At 47.3% G+C, this 16,410-nt stretch overlaps 2 protein-coding genes across 8 annotated transcripts in view; both read left to right on the top strand.

The window, feature by feature from the left end:
* Nucleotides 1–7,405, top strand: part of LOC142590001 (prominin-1-A-like) — a 60,177-nt gene extending 52,772 nt beyond the window's left edge. For 6 of the 7 annotated variants that reach the window (XM_075701804.1, XM_075701798.1, XM_075701800.1 and 3 more), the window contains one exon: nucleotides 558–7,405. In XM_075701804.1, the coding sequence (XP_075557919.1) occupies nucleotides 558–873 (316 nt within the window). In that variant the 3' untranslated portion in view covers nucleotides 874–7,405. The remainder of the gene's footprint in view (nucleotides 1–557) is intronic. The other variant, XM_075701805.1, reaches the window with a different exon arrangement.
* Nucleotides 7,406–12,940: 5,535 nt separating this feature from the next.
* LOC142589996 (protein argonaute-2-like) overlaps nucleotides 12,941–16,410 on the top strand; it is a 32,263-nt gene continuing 28,793 nt past the window's right edge. Inside the window, exon 1 of the mRNA XM_075701791.1 lies at nucleotides 12,941–13,339. Coding sequence (XP_075557906.1) covers nucleotides 13,309–13,339 — 31 coding nt within the window. The 5' untranslated portion in view covers nucleotides 12,941–13,308. The remainder of the gene's footprint in view (nucleotides 13,340–16,410) is intronic.

Raw genomic sequence — 16,410 nt, 5'->3', positions numbered from 1 at the left:
CTGTACGTGTTGATTTGTTTAGCCATGTCAGATTTGTGTTACAATGCTTCATTCCTTTATTTTTTTTTTTAAACTGAGAAAAGTTGATAGGATTACTGTCAGGCATAGCATAGCTGTCAAACATAACAACAACACATATGTGCTCATGTGGGCAATACCTACGGCCATAATCTTCAGAGAACTGTGCTACTGCAGGATGCAAGCATGGACACCATGAAGATAGGACACAGATTGGATGACATTGTTCTTCCCTGATCCGTGTCCTTCTTTTTTTTCATAATTTCATGTTGCCACAGTTCATTTGTATCTATTAACTCTGCAGTTCTCAGAAAATTACAGCCGTTGCTATAGCAATCATCTAGTTGTCACGCTGTTTACTGTCTTGTCTATAGCAGCAGGTGCCACAATGCAAGGAAACACTCTTAAGACAATATGTTGTGTGAAAACGAGCCAAGACCTTGTTACCATTGTACAGCATAGTCAGGGATTGCCAAAAGGGTAAGGGCAAGTTGGACGAACAGAGAAATTATCCTGTCAATGTCCTTTTGGTGTTTCAGTGTGAACCACAAGCGCCGACACACAGGAGGCAACAGTGCTGTCGTGAACCGGGCATCGTACGACAGCCGCGATGGCTACTACCATGACATCAGTCCCGAATACCGCGAGCACCCTGTTGCACCGCACCACCGCCCCGTGACGTCGCCCGCCATCGCCTACTCGCCCGCACCCGCCTACCACTACTCGCGTGACCCGGGCATCCCACATTACGCCAAGGGCTACGAGTCAGCGCCGCCACCGGCAGCACGCCACAGCGGAGACTGGGAGAGCAACCAGTTCGCGAAGCCGCCACCATACTACTACCCTGGCTCGTGAGCTTTCTCTCGCCGGTGATCGCTGGTCAGGAAGGTCAAAGTGGCTTGCGTGCCCCGCGAGGTGTCTCAACGTGTGGTGATGTCTGGGCAGCGCTAGTTCCAGTCTGCTGGTGGTTTCTGCCATGTGGGGTTTTTTAATGTTGGTAGTAGTTGATGTCGGATTTTCAGGAGCAGAGGTAGTACATGCCAGAAATATGCAGCATACTGCTTGTGTCTGATGTTTGGGGTGATGCTGGTGTGCTGTTTGTTGCTGGTAGTTCTGCCTAGTCGAGCTCCTGGACAAACGAAGTTAGTGGTAACTGATTTCTGGTGAGAGAGATCGCAGTGGCCAGCTTGTTCTGCTGGCAACAGCTGTGCTGGTGAGTTGGTAGGTTATGCCTAACTGAACTTGTAGACAAGCCGGTACTCACATATTTCTTGGGCAGAGGGTTCGTAGTTTGTACTCCATTCAGATAGTAGTAGCTGTGCTGGTGCCTGGTGCTGGTGTCTCATTGCTTGTAGTTTCCCATCTGTTCGGACGCTGAGGCAGATATGTGACTGTTCGATTTCGAAACTGAAGGATGTACCTACTGTAAGGAACATACCAGTTATGCATAGTTGCTCATGGATTCTACAAATGATGTTCAAGTATTATGTAACCTGTAAATCTGTGAGCCGTTAAGGCCAGGTCACTGATCATTTTGTAACTAGGTTTTGACCTATGGCGGTTTCGGTTATTCGAAGGCTCAGTATTTTTCGTTTGTGTATGGTAGCAGCATGTAAGCAGTCTGCCGACTACAATATTTAATGACAGGTGTGTTTTGAGTGTGCTACAGGTAAGAGTTTGGCGTAAAGTTGGAGTGTTGGGTACCGGTAACATTAGAAGCAAGCAGAAGGACTGGCTGTGCAGATCGCTGCTGCTGTAGTTGAATGTTCATGTAGTTTTGACATTGCTCAATCTTTATAGCGTTACACATTTGTGCAACTAAATGGCTTCACTGGTAGCCCTATATGTATAGTTCCTTGCTACAGATGTGCCACGCTGATTAAGTTTTAAAAAAGTGTACGCTTGTTTGTAGCTGTTTGTATGCTTCATATTGCAAGCAGCAAATGAGGTGTCACAAATTGCTTGGCTCAGTGAACATTGTTAACTTCTCGCAAGCAGGTGACTGTAAGATGTGCTAGGATGCTCAGCGAGTCCTTTGTTACACATTTCTTACTTGCGCAGTTTCGAGCCCACCTGGTTTGCCAGTTGTTAGCGCTTTGTCATTGGTGTTGCTAGCATTCGTTTTGCTGCTGTTTGTCAGACTTCGTACACAACTTTAACGCACCTGATGAGGGCATTCAAAAAACTGGAAAACTGGAAACTACAGTATTGACACCAGTAGCATGTACCAGCACCGGCCTAAGGCACCAGCAGCTGCTGTAGTGCTAGGACCAGCCACTAGACGGTACAACAGATGTTACATTGCCCATGCCATGGCTACTGTGCGGTATGGTTTTCTCGCTACACCAAGACTATGGAATGGCACCAGTGTAACTTACCAGCACAAGACACTGGCAGTTAAAGTACTAGAATCACTTGGTAGCATCTGTAGCACTACAGTATAGGGTGTTGCGTCACTGTGTGAAGCACAGCTCTGGCTCTGCACGTTTTGAATGCGACCAACTGCTCCTGACCATGTTTGCGACCTTCCTTATTACTTGTGCAAGCACATCTTATGCACCGAGCTCATTATTTCATTGTAACCATCATAACATTCTTGCTTGCTTAATTATCCCCAGTTTAAAGCCCCAGTTTTAGCCGTTGCTCAAGTTTTAAGCAGACGAAAAGGCCACTCGCGCTAACCACGGTGCCATGGAGCAGATGATTGGTTTGTTTCGTCTCCCACTCACTTCCGCTCTAGTTTGTTATTTCCCACTTTTTAATTCTAAGTCAATAGGGAGAGGGAAACAAACTCGTCTACTGCTACTAGTTCAGGTTCTTTGGTTTCCGTAGGCATTCTTTCTCCTTATTTTTTAAATTTGGAAGGGTTCTTTCGTGTCACTTGACAAAAGTTCTGCAATTCCAGTGAAGCCATCTCATAGGCCAGGTGTTACAGTAACATTTGTTTATGTGCAAACACTAATATCATCATCTGCCAATGCGCTCTTTGTGGAGGCAGGCAGAGCACACTGCCACTCAAGTGCTGACCAAGCCTACCAGGACACTCGGTGCCAACGTGGAAGTAGGCTGCCATTTAATTTCATTGTCACGCAAACCTGTGCTGGTTTTAGCAAGCATTGGCTCATTTGTGCTTGACATTTCTATGTTTGTGTGTGAGTGTGTGTTATCTTATGCACTTGTGTTTCATCACCAAGCTGTCTGATCCCCGCGATCTTTATTTTAAATGTTTGACGTGTATGAGATGGCCCTTGTGTGGGTTGGTGGACCGAAGTGCGGGCGACACAACGGTGGACGTCGTGGTGGTGCGGTGCTTGAGGGACTGTGCAGTGTAGTGCGATGTGCAGAACTCGTTGTTTCATTACGTCTGCTCCGTTGGAGGACTGCTCCTTGCTCTGGCGGGCTTTGGGCGCCATCCGGCATTCTACAGACGGATGTTGAGCTGCCAAAGAAATTCAGCTTTGCAAACTTGTACAAGAGTGCTGTAGAACGTGACTTTGGGGCTGTTTGGTAGTGGCAATACTGCTTTATTATTCGATGTTTTTTTTTAGTACATCTCAGTTGTGTGTGGACTCCACAGAAGCCCGCTGCACTGTTGGCGTGAGAGTGATTTTCCAAGACTGTTGGCAACGAACACATCTTGTGAATAGTTTCAAAACGTGCCGCAAGATCAGCGAGCGACAGTATACTCTTGGCCAAGCGATATCCACCTGCTGTGCTTCTGCCATGTGCAACCAAAAGTGCATGCCATGCTTGCAACAAATGTGCTTGAAAGGTTTTGGCCATATCTTCTGGCTTCTTATGACGTGGGTAATGGCATTGTCTGGTGCATTAATTCTGTAAGTATTAGTTTTCTGTGTAATGGCTTCACAAACTCAGTGAAAACTTAATGCACACTTCAAGAGTTGGGTGATTGGTGTAGTCACAGCCCGAGGCCTTATTGTCATCATCTTAAGCAAGTTTCAAAAGCACCTTGAACACTCAAGTTCAGCTTTGTTACAAGATAAGACATTTTTGTTAGCTTATGCCAGACCCAATGCGAAAGAAAGCTTTATGTGCAAAAAAATTTGGCAGTAACTCGTAGGTGCAGTATGTTGTAGCTCATCTGCGATGCCCTCCTTAGCCAGGCCTTGCTGGAACTGATCTGCACTTTGTATGTGTCGGCCACTAGCTTTTACCAAACAAGGTTAGCAAGCAGGCAACAGCAGCATGTCTGAATCCGTGTTGTTGTCCACCATGTTGCCGGTTCACGCTGTTCAATCGATGCTCTTTTGTGGTGTGCAAGCAAGTCATGCATCATGTTTTGGTGGCCACTGTTTGTCGTTGGGGTTCGTGGTGCAGTTCTCTTACAAGTGTCGTCGAGCTGTCCCAGGACTCGGTCAGATGCCATCTGTCCTGCTGCGTATTGCATTTGGAGCTTTAGGTGGCACTGGTACTTGCATTGAAGCTGTAATCAGCTTTGCGAATTGTTTGCACATTGGAAGGTGTGTTCTAGAGAGTGACGAAGAAAAGATGCGGCAGGTTCAGACTTGGAACCTGCGCATGTTTTACGGCAGACAGTGCAGCAGTACAGCGCGATGACATGCGAAGTATTGCGAGGCTCGCGCACCAGTCTTTGTGGCTGTGTGGTATAGGAGCAAGAACAGTGATGTGCAACTTGTGCAGTTCGTTCTCTGAAGGAACATACTTCGATCACACACCGAGTTTGGTCCTTAACTGTTTTTCCACGGTGTAGACGACGCACTGACAGTTGTCTGAAGGGCAGCAGTTGTGTTGCCTGTTCTTGCCTGTGTGTCATTTGCACTTTCTAAAAACGGTAATGAATTGCCAACAAGGCCATCTGGACATCTTGGAACAAGCAAGCATGTCTTTCCTTGTCAAACAACCCCCGAGGTTGGCCAAAAAGGAAAAGTGCTAGTATGTATATATAGAAGAGCCCACCACATCCTTAGCAGTTTGTAGAGGGAATTGTCGCACCCGTGGCTGGTTGCAGCAGTATTTTCTGGGACCCCTGTGCTTGTCTTCGGTAGCCTCCTGGTACCTGCTTTTGTTGCCATGCCCGTGTGCAGACCGCCACGCCAAAGCATCTGCGTATTTTTCGCGCTCGAGGAAAAGCTTTCTTTGGAACTGTGATGGTTTCTGGCCAACTTTTACGTTTTTGTTGACATAGCTCTCTTGCAGAAGTTTTGAATTTCCTCTCTAACTCGGTTGTTGTCGTGTAAGACTCCAGATATTTGTTTTTTAACATTTCCCTTGTACTGTACAGTAGTAGCTCGCACCTTACTGGTTCACGAAAGTGCGTTTACTTGTTGCATGATCATTTCTTGTTGCCTGTATACGTTGTTCTGTAGCAAAGAGACATAGGTGTCACTTCCGTGACGCTTGTTGCCATCCTTCAGTTAGGCACATTGCTGGTACCAGCATTGAGGTACCAGCAGCGGTCAAGCACCAGCAATCTTTGTGTACCACACCATGGTATGGTGCACTTTTTGCCCGCAGAAGAGATCACCAGAAGTTTGAAGACAAGATGTGTCTTTAAGGTTTTGATTTAGCTGCAGTGGCTATGCCTCTGTGGTATTGTTTGTCGTTTTGCAGTTAGCATGGCAGCAGAGCTTGCCTAGTGTACGGTAGCCCTTGCGCTGTAACACATCCTTCAAGGGCACTCACTTGCAATGTGCAGTGAATGGGTGTGAAGGTGCGCATTGTCGGCTCGTTTTTCCTGTGTAATAGCATGCAGCAACTCGTTCGTCACCTGGTCATTGTAGCATTACTTTGTGCAATGTTTCCCAAGGCATGTTTCCGAGGCCCAGAGGGTTGTTGGCCCCTGTGTCACGTACATTTGTGACCATACCTTCTATCCCATCAGCCTTGTAGTGGTTAGGGCATGCTGAGCTGACGCCCCGTACGAGAGGTGTCAGCAACGGCACTGTTTCTATCCTGTCAGTATACTGGCTGTACAAGATCCATAGGTTCGTCTACGCAGCCTGTGCTCAGTTTTTAGACGTTCATCCATTATTTCTCCATCCCTGGTGACTAAGCGTTGTGTAGGCAATTGAACAAACGTGGCTTCTTCAAGTTGCACAATGTCATCTCGCATAGCAGCTCGAAACTTTTCCGTGCCAAGGGTGAAAAAAAAAGAAAGGCGTTTTCTTCTTTCAAGTTCAAAAACAGTGCCCTCTGTTAAGCGATGCCATAGACATGGGGTTAATGACAGCCTGTACAGCTATAATTTAGAGCCTACGTACGAAGTGCCTTTGAACAAATCTTTATTGTAGAGTTGAAAGTGTGAACCCCCCTTGTAGTTTTAAGCTGTTGAACGAAGGAGCCTGTTATTTTAATACTGCTGTTGAAATCGCCAAACGACAAGCTACACCATGCGAGTCGTAGATTATGCACAAGACAGATATTAAGGCCATAAATAAGGCATCAAATATATATTATATACATGTTATATACACCATATTTTGGGCTGTGTCATGTAGTGTACATTGTGTGCATCGTACACCGCTACGTTCCCGTCGTCTGTTTCCGGTGGTGCCATTTTCTCACGGCTGGTAATGGTGGTGCCTGGTATATTCCTTTATAATGATCTCCGTGTGGTAATAACTGAAATGGTGGATTCTTTTGTTGCTGGTTTTTTTCTTCTTTGTGTTAATGTGCTGTGTTGTTGTACTGAGTTCTCAAAGTGCCCTTCTTTTTAAAAAATTTTCACAAGCGAGTGTTGTTTTCGGGTTTGTGTATTGATACATCTAGATTTAAGATGTGATACGTGATAAAAGATTTCCGCAATCATTGGAATATTGCCGAGCTACCTGGTGCTCTGCGAAGAAAGCCAGTTGTTCAGAGTACATTTTGATGTAATCTTCCCAGTACCCTCCCCCTCTCCCACCTTTTATTTTCTTTTCTTTTTTTCTTTTTTGAAGTGGGTAGAGGTTGTGGCATCCTGCATGTTCTGTCTACAGGAAGTGAAACATTGGTAGCCTGGCTTTTCATTCAACTTTGCATGCTCTAACAAACAACGAACATTTTCTGTTTTTTTATTGATAAGCTCGGCAGGCCGCAAGTTCACGCTTGAAGAGTCTAGGTTTTCGACGAGATGAAGCAAGATAGCATAATGACGTTATGCAAAAGAGATGTGGTATTTGTGAAGAGGAAGCAAAATGCTGCAGGCTGCAATGTTATGGCAATTTTATCAGTGAAGCTCCTGTATCACTAGAGACTGGGCGCACTGCTTTCCATGCAGGACAGAACAAGCAGGATGCTGCGGCTACTACCGAACTCTAAATCCGTACATATGTCGTATATGACGGAAGCCCATGAAAGATAACCCTATCACGTGGTGGTTGAATAAAACTGTTTGAATGTTCCAAACTGCTTGTTTTGAATCTGAGCATGATCGAATCATGTAGTCTTTTGCGATGCTTCGACCATTGGAATTGCGCAGGCACTGCATCATTCATGACGTTATTTCTCTTGATATTAGGACTCTTGCTCCATACCGTGGAAAGTCTGTTGGCATGTTTAATCAGCCTAGCCACAGACAAATTGTATATGCGTTGCGAGTTAATAGGCTGTCCAGCTAAATATGCAGGCACAGTCTTTTAGAGACATTTGTAGATTGGGGGGGGGGGGGTCTATACATGGAATTTATATAGTCCATAGGATGCCTGTAGGTCATACACTGACACAGAAAAGTCTGCAGAGGTGTAGTCTTTTAAAAAAAGAAAGCTAAGCAGTTTGTACACTGCTGCAGTCTTTCTACAAGGAGCAAGCTTGCTATTGCAGGGTAATCAGAGTAGGGTAATCAGGGTAATCATTGCAGGGCATGTGCAGAGTAATCGCCGACTACGCACAGGTAGTGTGGCACTGCCCGGGCACGGTACCTTCTTGGACTACTCTGAGTTGAATATCTTTGCTAAACATGACTGCCCGATGCATTTTTAGACGTAGTAGACTAGATCGACGGGGTGCAACATCATTGTAGAGGACTTTTTGTGAAGCGTTGCTTGCAGCAGTCCTGGCAAGGAAGTTTGTCACCTTAACAACTTTACCCTTTCTTAAATTTTTGCGCCACTTTTTAGGCGGCACAAGTAGCCAGCAAATTGTTCTGGTAAAACTCTTCAAGGGACTTCAGCCAAGTTCAATTACTTACCCCTTTATCCTAAAGGAGATTATGCTCTTTTTTTTTTTTTTGTCGCTACTTCTAAATGCCTGAATAGATTAGTGAGCCATTTGGGTGGGCGCATCGAAACTACTTTGCTGGGCAAGGCACAATCTTGAGACCTATGCCGCTTTCGGAAATGGGTTGTTTTTCCCCTTTCATATTCCGACCGTTGATTTGCCAATGCACGGGATAACTTGAAACTATAGTTTAACTTGAAGCTATAGTTTAAAAAGTAAGGAAAACTTCTAGGAACAATTTAAAAAAAAAATTCCACGCAAGTTGTCATCAGTTACCGACTTTTCACAAAGGCTGAGTATTTCGCGTGGCGACCTGGCGACTTTGTCAAAATATAAGGCTGCAAAAACTGGCTTGAATCACTGGCTAGACGTCGTGCAAGATTGTGCCGCTTTTTAGAGTGATATAGCTCTACTACTCTAGGTAAAAACGAAGAAAACGCCTCGTTCCGTACATCTAACTTTAAAGCTCAGCCAAGGCCAAATAGGGACTTAGCCTGCCACTGCCGGCAGCTGCTGCGTACGCCGCATGGGCGCCCATATCTTGAAGGCGATCTGCGATGTGGAGTGCTGGTAGATTCGTATGCGCTGTGCTTTCGGCGCTTAGTTCGTGTTGAAGTGAGGCGCAGCATGAAGGTCAAATTGCCTGCTGCCACGCCGAGCAGCATCTGTGGCCTTTCCCAAAGCAAGCAAAACCGTGCTATCACTTGATACACTTCGTTCAACCGCGTTCAACCACAGCAATTTGCAGCAGTAGAGCTGTGATGGGCCCCGTGACAGCTATACCGCTGCAAAGAAAAGGCGGCAGAGCATTTCCTAAGTCTTTGATGGTGCAGATGTATGGCGGTGTAACTGCGAACAGCCGCAGGCTTTTAAAGGAAAGCTGCAGGCTAAACAATTTCACAAAAGCTTCCACTGAGGATTAGAACCTACAACGTACTAATGAAGCATTTGCCTCAATAGGAGTGTTGAGCGAGCCAGGTGAACTTGCCAGGTCCTAGGGTCCCAGGGGTGAATCTCCGCATGGCTGCCATTGGCCGTTTTTGAACAGACGCTCTTTCGACGCTAGCGCCAAGGTACCCTTCAGTTACGACCCTAGCGTAAGGGCGATACTTTGACAAAATGGCGGCGCGCACGATTATTTACGTTGTCGTGGCAACAGAAACTGCAGGCGCGCGGCACCTTCTCACCCTAGCGCTCTTTCTTTATTATGACGACCCGCTCCGCTCCCTCTCCACCCTTCCCCTTGCCCCGCGTGCCTCTACTTTTGCTTTCTTTTTGCCCGTTCGCGTCGCGTATATTTTTTTATCGCGCGCTTGCGCAACCCCAAGCATTGTTTGTAAACTGGCGCATGGTATGCCGTGGGTTCGTTATGCGTTAGCGCTCCAGCAGTCTTGTCCATACTTTTGAGTATGCCAGCCATATGCCAGAACATATATAAATTCCACTTCCAACACAACGGGTCTTTTTATTGACTTCCGTTTCCGAAAACAAATATTTTCGAATAACTTGGTATGATACAAGCTCAGAAAATAAACAAAAGTGAAAAACTCATTACACGTACTTGACTACTAACCAACACAAAAATTTACAGTGAAATAACAAAAAAGATCAAACTCAAGAAAACGCTAAGGCCGTTTCATGCACACACATATAAAATGTTTTTATATAATGCTTTAAGACCGAAGTGTAGAAGAGCTTCGATCTGATTTGTGCACTGAGATATTGCACAAAACTGGACGATGTGTATGACATAGTTATGACAACTAAAGAAAGGGAAAATTCGCTGGTAATGGCAAAAGCAATGACACGAAAAATACCTAAAACGATAGAATAAAATGCTAAGATTGTTTGATTGACAGACATACCAAAAAAAAGCTTACTTATAAACCTGCACAAGGTATATGAAATGCGTGACATGTTTTTTATTACTGAACAAAATGAAAAAGACATGGCAGAGCAAAGATAACATTGTACTAAAAACGGAAATACACATTATCACATTTTGAACTTGGCCACAACTTGAGTAACGGTGGCAAGGCAGAACAGAACACTCGGCTTTTGCAGCAGCACATAGAAAACATTCGCAGAAAGGCCTATTCCTCAATGAAAGACCAGGTAAAATAAGCCAACAACACGCCTTTTCTTTCGCCCCGAATGCAATGCTTAGCAGTAAAATTACGTCACTTAAGGCATTAAGTCGTACCTACTGGGCGCTCCTTTGTGTAATAAGCACGAACTGCAAAAATCTGCATTTAGTGCACTTGCAGTGCTCATGCTTTCCAGAAGAAAAAAAAAACCGTATCATGCCTACGCGTGAAGGTTGTTCGCGCGGTTTTCCCATCGGCGATTACTGAGATAATGAACAAACACGAACAGTAATTTTGCAGCCGTTAGTACATTTGTAGAGCGGTGACACACAGAAAAAGTACTGAGGGCGGAATGGAAAGCTGGGGCACGTTACTGAAGTTGCAGAATGAGACTTGGTGCACAGAAAAACACAAGTCATACACCAGGTGACAATGAGGAGGAACATCTATTTGTCAGCTTTCTCTACCGGTAAGAATTCGTGTAGCACAACCAGAGCGCAACGACGCATGGAGCACACACATGGACAGGGCCGTGTTCGTGTACTGCAGGCATGCGTCTTCTTATGTCCTTGGGTATGCACGCTCACCCGTTGTCTTTAGGCACCCGGAACAACGTTGCAGGGCTTGTTTTTGAGGTATTCGTGCACCACTGCACGAGCGGCGCGAGTCGTGAAACGGGTGAAACGTCGCGGAGCACAAGCACACAGCTATTGAGGACCACGAAACTGACGAAACTACCCACGCCGGTCAACGCACAGCAGCGCACGCTTCCCGATAACAGCAGATAAGGAAACATTAAACGTCATGCAGCGGGCTAACCTGGGGCCAGGCCGGCGGGCGCGCGCGGAGACAGTCGAAGGTGAGGGAGTTGCGAGAGAAGGCAAGGGAAGAGGAGTTGAGAGGAGGGGCGAAAGGGCACGACTTCCTGTATTGACGCGCGCGTGTGCGTGCTGATCTAAGAGGTCGTGCAAGGGAAGCATAGTTGCTTTCCCGCCCTCCTAATGGATGGCGCTAATTACCTCTGCCACCCATGCCACCCCATGCAGTGGCCGAGTTTCCGAGGCCGGCTAGGGTCGCGTAGTTCCCTCAGGGGCCATTCGTTTGTCCCGCCGTGTGTTTCACTATGCGCTCGCTAGAGGTCACCAGCGCTCGTGTTTGCTCCGGCACTCGCTGAAGGTCACCCGTGCGTTCGACGTTGTCTCGCTCCGTGCACGCAACGGAAAATAAAACGCAGATGCAGCCTCGTTCATCACTCGAAAAGCGAAACACTGGTAGCGATTTAAAACTGTACACCAAGTAACGTTCGTAGTTTTTTGTCGTCTGAATAAGTTGCAGTAAACACTCGCGCGCTGACCAAATCACGAGCGTGGTGCCACGCGCGCACAGGTAAACATGAACATATCGCACTCGATGACCGCGAACACACGATGTCACAACTGGCGTGGAGAGCGCCGGCAGCGGTAGGGGACGAACTCTACGTGCTGCCTCTCGCTTCAACGCGTCTCCGAAACTTGAGATTGCGCGACCAGCAACGCTATATAGGCGTGCCGGAAGACGGCGCACGTGAAGCCACCAGCCATCTCGGCTCGCCCACGCTTTGCACCCGCCGCAGATTACCTCCAAGTTCGTTGGGACGCGCCGGCCCCGTATGTAAGGTCCCCGCGTATGCGCTCATTGGCGCCACTCGTGTGGGGACACACGCTCTCCTGCACCTCTCCAGGGCGTACTTGATCACGTGACCACCAACATTGGGCGTGCATAGAAGCCCGTCGAGGACACCCTCCTTTTTGGTTTCCTCCTCCCGTGTTGTCGCTCGCATCCTCACTGCAGTGTACGATTTGAGTGTACCGGAAATATCGGAATTCTAGGCCACTCAAATGCCGGGAGCGATCCTATCGCGTGTGAAACATCACGGCGACGGCAAAAATTCTCCTGGAGTGTGGATGCCGTTGCTATAGCGCAATAAAATGCACAGAGCCAAATTCCCGCTTCCTCCATCGTTGTTGGAAAGTACTAAGACGTGGTTTCGTTCACAGACGTGCCCTAAGGAAGTACGCGTACGCTCATCCTCGAACCATTTCGTTTTTCCTTATTCCAATAAAACAAGAATTCACTATGTCCATGTTTACGTCACTCACGGCAATTTCCGCTGTTCGTTTGCAACAACTATTTTACACTCTCTAATGCAGTCGTATATTTCATAAGGTGAGATCAGATAAAATGTAATTACGGTCTGTTGTATAACGTCAGCGTTGCGTCTAATCAACCTAACAAACATATTTTCTCCTCGCTGCAGCAGTGCAAAAAAGTCTGCTTGGAAGGATGCTGCAGGGCGAACTTTCCAATAGAAAAAAAAAAGAAAATAAAAAGAGACAGGGAGTTCACCCCGGTAGCGTCAAGCGCTGTGGGTCCATGAGCTCCGTTTCTGCAGCGGTTAAAACGGTGTGTCCACTGCAGTAGACGCGCTTTCCCACATTACAAGCGTCTCATACGCTGCAATTTATTACGCACGCACAAACACGCTCACAAACCGAAGCCAGCTGCGGTTGGCGGAGAGCCAAGCTCGCGCCGGTGGCCTCGTGACAGAAGCGCACCAACCAGGGTCCTCCGCGACAAAAAGAAAAACAAAGAAAAACGCTCTTAAATACAATTAACGGACGCCGGCAGCGTTCCATTAGGGATCCAGTAACGTTGAGGCATAGCGACCTGCCGTCCCATCATTTGCCGACGCGTTAGTCTGCGTGGCAGGTCCAGCAGGGGCTTCGGGCTTCCTTCGCCGATCACTCGGGAAGAGACTCCGCCGCCGACCGAGACCAACCGACGGCGTTTGTACGCGGCCATCTTCACGAACTAGCCGCGGCGACGAAAACGACGATTAACGACACATCCGCGCCACGCCAGACCAACCAATCAGCCAGCGACAGCGCGTTCCAGCCAAGTGTCTGTAAACGTTCCTGCCTCGGAGGGTGCCTGTGGAGCTCGAGCCGCTGCATTCGTACCAGGACTTTGCCAAGAAAGAAAAAAAATGTCGAAAGTTGCGGTGATGCGACCACGCAGTGAGTATTTACTTGTTCTACGTTCTTTCCCCGTCTTGTATAGCTGCCGTTCCCCCGCGTTCCTTTCATTTTACGATCGGGAAGACTCAAAAAGAAGTGTTCCATCCGTGTTTCCAGTTCGGAGATGGGCGAGGCCTCGCGGTGGGAAGCAAAAGAAGTCTTTCGCGTCGATTCCATATACTACTAAGTTTTTTTCCCGAACTTGTTCTCGAGTCTTGTTTGTACGTTTAAAAAAGAAGGGATGAGCCGTTCGAGACGCGGAAAGGACATGCAATTTGCATTTTAGCTTGGTATGCTTGTGCGAGACACGTAGTACTTAGCTCGGGCGTTCGATTTACGTTGATGGTCGGATAAGTCGTCTTCCCGACTGTTGATTACTTTTGTTTTACGGTTAATTGTATTGCTTGAGCTCGTTGTTAGACAGTTCTTTCTTTAATGTTCGCCAGAAGGGCATCTGGCACGAGTTTTAGTTGGTTTCGCGGAGGGTGTTCGTAGTGAACATGGCTCGCGTGCGGTCATAGAACGTGGCCATCTAGTAGGCCACGTACCTACGTTCCATCATCGGGTGTGCCTCGATTGCAAGCAATTTTATGACCGGGCGTGTGATTATTAGAGCATTTATTTTAAGAAACCAGGCATAGACAGTTGCTAAGTGTATTATAAGTGTAATTAATGGGACTTCTGAACGCGCGGTGGAGATTTCCTATTCTGATGACTGAATTTGTCGGGTCTTGCCCCCCCCCCCCCGCGTTTTTCTTTTGCTTTGTTTTTTGCTGTTTTGTTTCTCGCTTGCGTGAAAACATTAGAATTGAATTAGTTCTACCCGCTACTTCGCGATTTCGCCTTACGTGTTGAGACTTCCCCTCAGCAGTTACCACTGACTCAGGTCCCTCACCTGACTATGGAGTGACACTAATTGTCTGCTGGGCACGTATTCCCGGACGGTCACTTTCGGAGATGTCACTTTCAGTGCCTGTAAGTTTGCTGTTGAGCAAAACCGATTGAGCTGACTGGCTGGTTTAGCGAAACCGTTCGAATCTTACACCGCGCCGTGTGCCACGTCACCTGAAAGTGAAAGTATTGCCGGCATTGTGATCATCCGAGAATGCGTGCCCTGGTCACAACCGACGAGTTCTTCACTCCAATCCCCAGTTTATACATCTGATATCTCGGTTAATATGGGAATTTGGCACTAAACCAGTCTGGCCAGAATGAAATTTTCGAGTGGAAATTTTCTCGCTTTACAAAAAAGGAGATCCCCAAATTACCGGCTGTATGTGCTTGTGTATGCGCGTATCTACGTGCGTACACATACCATTCCACTCTGTGAAGGTACTGTGGACATTGCAGTCGACTGTATGCATTCGCTGTGTGACCTTAGTAGGCCGCCTTTCAACGCATCTACTGCAATAGCTTAATATACGAATAATTTATTACGGGCCAACGAGCTCCATTTCTGAAGTGGATAGCTCTAGTGGTGTCCTGTTGAAACCACACCCGAAAAAAAAAATCGACTTAACCGATACACTGAGATATCCGAATTCAAGTTAACGAAGCTTTTCTGTACATATGTATGTGCGGGGAAAAAAAGTTCTGCCGAATGAAAGAGTAGAAAATGGATACGCCTTTGCAAAAGCGACGTAAGAGCAAGAATGCCACCCGCACTTGTTCGTTTGCAAGGGGACGCAGTGCTCCCCTCCCCCACCCCCCGCGCTCTCTGAGGGCCTACTCCCGCTTTGCTATCGTAAATTTAAACATTAGTTTCGCAGAGGAAAAAAATATTGTGTAGGTGAAGTGAACCCAGCTCCTCTCCCCTACTTCTCTAAGCTCACGCGGGGAGCCCCTGGCTGCAGCATTTATGTGGTCTCAGGCCATAGTTCTACGTGAACTCGATCCTGACTCTCGCGTTTTGTTTTTCTATTTTCGTTTTTGCTCTTACGTCGTTTTTCCAAGGCCGTGTCTATTTCATTCGGCTCTGTTCGTCATCAATTTTTTTCTCAATTCATGTGGATTGACAGGAGTCGGTGCTTACTGAAAAGACTACTGATGCGACGGAGCGTCGAACCCCCCCCCCCCCCGCCACCCGCACAGATGCACAGTGAAGCCTCGGTAACTCGAATTTTTATATCTCGATATACCGGTTCTTTTTCGACTTGAGCATTTCGAAAATTTCTACCCATTTGCTTTTTTTTTTCGCCTATCTCGATAAATATTTGCGCCAGTGGACTCCGGATATTTCGAAAATCTTGACATCGGAAATACCGGGAATAAGGTGGCTATAACGTGGCGGTGTCGCCTGCGCTCGCTTTTCACCCGATGGCTATAATAGAGAGTTTTGGTTTAGGGGACGCAAGCGGCTTGCGTCCCCTAAACTAAAGCTCTCTATTAGCTCGCTAGCCGCGACAGACACCGCGAGGCGCTCCCCGCTTATATTTCCCCCTTCTTTCTATCACCGTCGCCCGCTTTTCTTCGGCTGCCACCGTGCGTACGCTATACGCTATGGATCGCTTAGCGTTCTGCGCATGCGCAGCAACGACCCGCTGTATTATAGCGTACGCAATGGCATAGCGTACGCTAAACTAAAACTGTCTACTGTCGCCTTCTTGTGGCCTCACGCGGCAGCGGTGGGCTGGTGGGAGTCGGTGTTTTACAGCGAAGCCTCTAGTTGGTAGGCATGTTTCATGCCCGCTTGTGCGCCGGGCTCGCACAAAAAAATGTGGGCCGATCCCGGTGACAGTGCAGAGAAGCGGAATATAAGCGCACGGCGCGCTGCGTCTCCTCTATATGGAGGCGTCGGGTGACATAATCGCTTGACAAAAACGCCATCGCTTGGCGTATCACGTTTGACGCGATGGCGCCTTCAGATGACGTCGTCAGGCGATGTCAGTCACGTGACGATGCCGTTATACTCTCGCGCTTGTGTCTAAGTCGTACTTTTACGAATTTTTGTGACGCAATTCACTTTAAGGAATTAAACTAGTTCAATAACGCGCTTGCGCTTGACGGAGGGCCTAGAGCAATCAGGATGTGACGTTGCACTTGCATGTTGTTTGCCGCCGTTTGGAAATACT

Source organism: Dermacentor variabilis, chromosome 8, assembly GCF_050947875.1.
Source record: "Dermacentor variabilis isolate Ectoservices chromosome 8, ASM5094787v1, whole genome shotgun sequence".
In the NCBI taxonomy this organism is placed as follows: domain Eukaryota; kingdom Metazoa; phylum Arthropoda; class Arachnida; order Ixodida; family Ixodidae; genus Dermacentor; species Dermacentor variabilis.
The sequence above is the reverse complement of the archived record's forward strand: the minus strand, read 5'-3'. Positions and strand labels throughout refer to the sequence as shown.